At 50.2% G+C, this 4,165-nt stretch overlaps 1 protein-coding gene across 1 annotated transcript in view; it reads right to left on the reverse strand.

The window, feature by feature from the left end:
- Positions 1-1,378: 1,378 nt before the first annotated feature.
- Positions 1,379-4,165, reverse strand: part of Rps10 (ribosomal protein S10) — a 5,309-nt gene continuing 2,522 nt past the window's right edge. Inside the window, exons 4-6 of the mRNA XM_021186550.2 lie at positions 3,271-3,348; positions 2,169-2,224; positions 1,379-1,465 (exon numbers count right to left, since the gene is read on the reverse strand). Coding sequence (XP_021042209.1) covers positions 1,424-1,465; positions 2,169-2,224; positions 3,271-3,348 — 176 coding nt within the window. The 3' untranslated portion in view covers positions 1,379-1,423. The remainder of the gene's footprint in view (positions 1,466-2,168; positions 2,225-3,270; positions 3,349-4,165) is intronic.

Here is a 4,165-nt window from a genome sequence, read left to right on the forward strand (position 1 = left end):
GCATGCCTTTAATCCCAGCACTTGGGAGGCAGAGGCAGGCTGGTCTACAGAGTGAGTTCCAGGACAGTCAGGGCTACACAGAGAGACCGTGTCGAAAAACCAAAAAAAAAGAAAACCTGAGTCTGGGAGTGATCTCAGCATGTAGACAAAACTCAGACCCCACCTGCCTCTGCCTCCCGAGGGCTGGGACTCAAGGTGTGCACCACCATGCTTTGCTAAGACCTGGATTTGTTTTGTTCTTGGCTGTGCATGTGCGGGATACAAACTTTTATACAACACAGAAGTTAAAGCAGGACCTGTTTACTACCTCAGAATAAACTCAGCTAATTTAGATAGGATCTGCAGAGCCCAAATAGGAAAATAGTGGCATCTTAGTAACAGAGAACTTGACAGTGGTGTAAAACCTAGCAGCCTAGGTAGGCAGAAGCTACACAATCTTCCCTGAGAGCCCAGGCTAAATGCTGCCAAGGTGTATGAACTGCCCATGAGCTGTGGTGTCTGAAGGGAAGCCAAGCCAAGCCTGCACAGCAAACTTCAATGCCACTGCTGTTGGCCAACAGGAAGGTCCTCCAGCATGGCGCTCAGGTTCCAAAACCCAGGGCTACCTACTGCCACCTAGGGTCCAAACAGCCAAGGGATACCAGGACTGAGGGTACTGCTGGCCTTGTCCCTACAGATGCCAATGCTTAGATGCACTTGCAAGAGATGCGGTTCTGAGTCTATACAGGGTGCTTTGCCAGTCACTCCTACCCAGCTCCAACCTTGGGCGGCCAGTAACTGACCTGCAAAGGGCCAGTCCCTACGCCCATTCAACACAACCAAGCTCCTTTCTGGTGCCATAATGGGCTGTATGCTGTAGTCCATTGGGACACTTCTCACCTGCTACCCAGAAGTAACACTCATCTCTCCGCCCCTCATAGCCTAGTTAACTCAAGGCCCAGAAATTAACTGCCATTCATTTTCCCAAGGTGCCCTCAGTAAGGACTCCAGCAGCTTCCTTTCCAGGCTGGAAATAGAGCAATCCAGCCTTACAAACCTGAGAAGAACTTAAAATTCTGTTAGTGCTAGGGTTTGAGTCCCAGGCCACATGTGAAAGGGAGGATCAAAAGTTCAAAGCTGCCCTGGAACTCCTCCACAGGAAGGAGGCCTGAGCTTGGGACCTCCCCCCTTAAGGCAGCACCCCCAGCATGGCTGGTCCCAGGGAGAGGTCCCAAACCCTGACAGCTGAGGCACAGCCCTGCACTGAACCACTCTGCAGGGAGAGAGATGCTAGCCCACCAAGGATCACCGATGATACTCCGAAAAAATTTCACTCGGTCCACACACACACTGACCCTTGAACCAGCCCCCTTTAGGCTACAGAACATACACAAGTGGACAGGTTTTTCTTTAAAGTTTATTCAATACAACATAAACTCCAACTTCACTGAGGTGGCTGACCACGTCCACGACCAAAGCCGCCTCTCTGCAAGAAAAAGCAAATGAGCATTAGCAATGGCCCAGCTCTGCCTGGAGGGATTTCTAGGTCTTAGGCCTCCACACCAGAGACACCCACAAAAGTAAAGAGCCAGGAGACCATTCCACCCGAGTCCGGCCCCTACTGGCTGTGGAGTGGTATTTAAGTTTTGAGCCTGTTTCCCATTGTTAACGTAAGGCTATGGCTGCAAAGCTGGGCGCTAAGGCAGCCCCAGCTTAGGGACTCATGCCCTAGAGCCTCTTCCTCAGAGGAGATCTGGGACTGTAGAGCAATTCTGTTCTGGGACCCACTGAATTCCCAGTGTTGTTTCGAATGTCCTAAAATAAAATTCAGGAGAGATGGCTCAGCGGTTAAGAGCAGTTCAAATCCCAGCAACCACATGATGGCTCACAACCATCCGTAACGAGATCTGATGCCCTCTTCTGTCTTCAGATACCCAAGAAGAGAAGACAGCTACAATGTACTTACATATAATAAATCTTTAAAAAATAAATAAATAAATTCAGAAGCTGGACCCTAGCCATCAGTTAATAGGAGCACACCACAGACACAAGATCTGCAAAGCATGTTCACACACTGTTTCAATGCCAAGACTGATCCCAACACGGTAGGGAAAGGACCCCTCATACCCCCATAGCCCACCAACACTGGCCCGGCCCCAGTGACTTCAGAACAGACAAGAGATACTCACAAACTGGAACTCAGTTGCTGAGCCAGCCCCAGCCTCAGCTTTCTTGTCAGCTCCAGCTGGAAAGAGAACAATTTACAGTGACCTAAGAGCTGACCCCTGGGTAGTAAGGAAGGAATGCAAGTCTCCTCGCCAAGCACTGGTGATGGGGAGCACGGCTTGCCTCTCCTCCCAACCCCCCTCAGATCCCCTTGCCATCCCCCAAACTCATTAACCATCCCCTCCTCCAGGAAAGCTGCTCTGACCTCGAGAACCAAACTGCACAAGAGGTTTAGCCCAGGCACAAGAGGTTTAGCCCAGGAGAGAGTAACAAGTATGGCAGATCAGATGGGAAGAGGAAGGGAAGGGGGTGAGGGAGGGTGAAGCTTCCATGCTCTAGGTTACACGTTAAAACAACACTTTAGGACTAAATGTAAAGCTGTAGTAGCCAAATCACGTTTCCACTAAACATAGGTTTTACACTCAAATTCAGCTCATGGGTTGAGTGAGCCGGGGCCAACAGAACACTGCTGTATTACAATTGGAGACTACCCTGTCCCCTCCATACTAGGCAGTTGCTGGCTCACTTCTGTCTCCAATCAGCACGCTCACGGCCCCACCCTCTGCACGAGGATCCCCTCAATCACAACTGTGGAAGGTGTTCATCTCCAAGTACCAAATGCAGAAAGGATAGTAAGAAAAGCTCTGCCCACACCCCACACCTCAGGCTTCCCTGTATTTTCCTCAGGAGTCCAACTGGCTCTTCTAGGTGTTTGCTTGAGCCTGCTTCTCTGACCCACCTGCAGCACTGTTCCACCAGTGACAGTGGGAACTCAATGACAGTGGCATCGTGGAGATGTTCTCAACCCCCCACAGGTGCCCAGCACACCTGGCAGGCTCGGGGCAAGCATTCTCTCTCAAACGCTAGATCCCACGGGGATGACATCTCCCAAGGGATGTCAGCTCAGCCCTGCCAACACCGGCCTTACTCAGTGTTCCAGCACAGGCCTCCCTCCAGTTCCCACACCAGGACCTTTCCTGGCTGCCTTGGCAGCAAGGACTGCACTCCACGGAGGGCTGCTAAGAATCTGAGTTCACCCCCAGGCAGAGGAGAGGAGATACTCACGGGGCACAGCGCTCCTTCTGTAGGTGTCTCTGTCAGCCTCCCCTCTTGTGAATCTTGCAGGCCGCTCACCCTCTGGACCTACAGAAACCAAAAGATATCAGACTATAAAGGAATATCAGTCCTTCACACCCAGAACAGTGCCACGAACTTTGATGTCCTCACGGGAACTTATCACTACCAGTATCTCGGTTCCTCACATCTTGGTTAAAACAAGCTGGGTGGTGGTAACAAGCCTTTAATCCAAGCACTCAGGAGCCTGGCATATAGAGTGAGTTCCAGGACAGCAAAACAAACAAGAAACCAGAAGCAAGCAGCCAGTGGCAGTGCAGTCCATAAAAGGTGCTATGAAATCCCAGAGACCTAAACTTGACCCCAGATTTCACTGGGAAAAGACACAACTTTCAAAGTTGTCCCCATACCTCCACATACCTTCCAATTTCCCCTTGCCTCCCACACACCTCACTCAAAGGGACTTATTTAGCACATATCCACCCAAAATGGTTTTTGAGAGGGTATCTGGCTCTATAGCCTAGCCTGCCCCTGCTTCCTGAGCGATAGGATTAACATTTTTACCTGGAAGGTTGGGTGTGTTGGCACACACCTTTAATCTGAGTGCCTTTAATCTCAGCACTTGGGAAGCAGGGGCAGGCAGATCTGAGTTAAGGCCAGCCTGATCTGTTTTAAGACATTCAGAGAAATCCTGTCTCAAAATACCCAAGTTGTGCTGGAAAGATGGCTCAGCGGTTAAGAGCACTGACTGCTCTTCCAAAGGTCCTGAGTTCAATTCCCAGCAACCACATGGTGGCTCACAACCATCTGTAATAGAATCTGATGCCCTCTTCTGGTGTGTCTGAAGATAGCTACAATATACTCATATAAATAAATCTTAAAAAAA

Source organism: Mus caroli, chromosome 17, assembly GCF_900094665.2.
Source record: "Mus caroli chromosome 17, CAROLI_EIJ_v1.1, whole genome shotgun sequence".
In the NCBI taxonomy this organism is placed as follows: domain Eukaryota; kingdom Metazoa; phylum Chordata; class Mammalia; order Rodentia; family Muridae; genus Mus; species Mus caroli.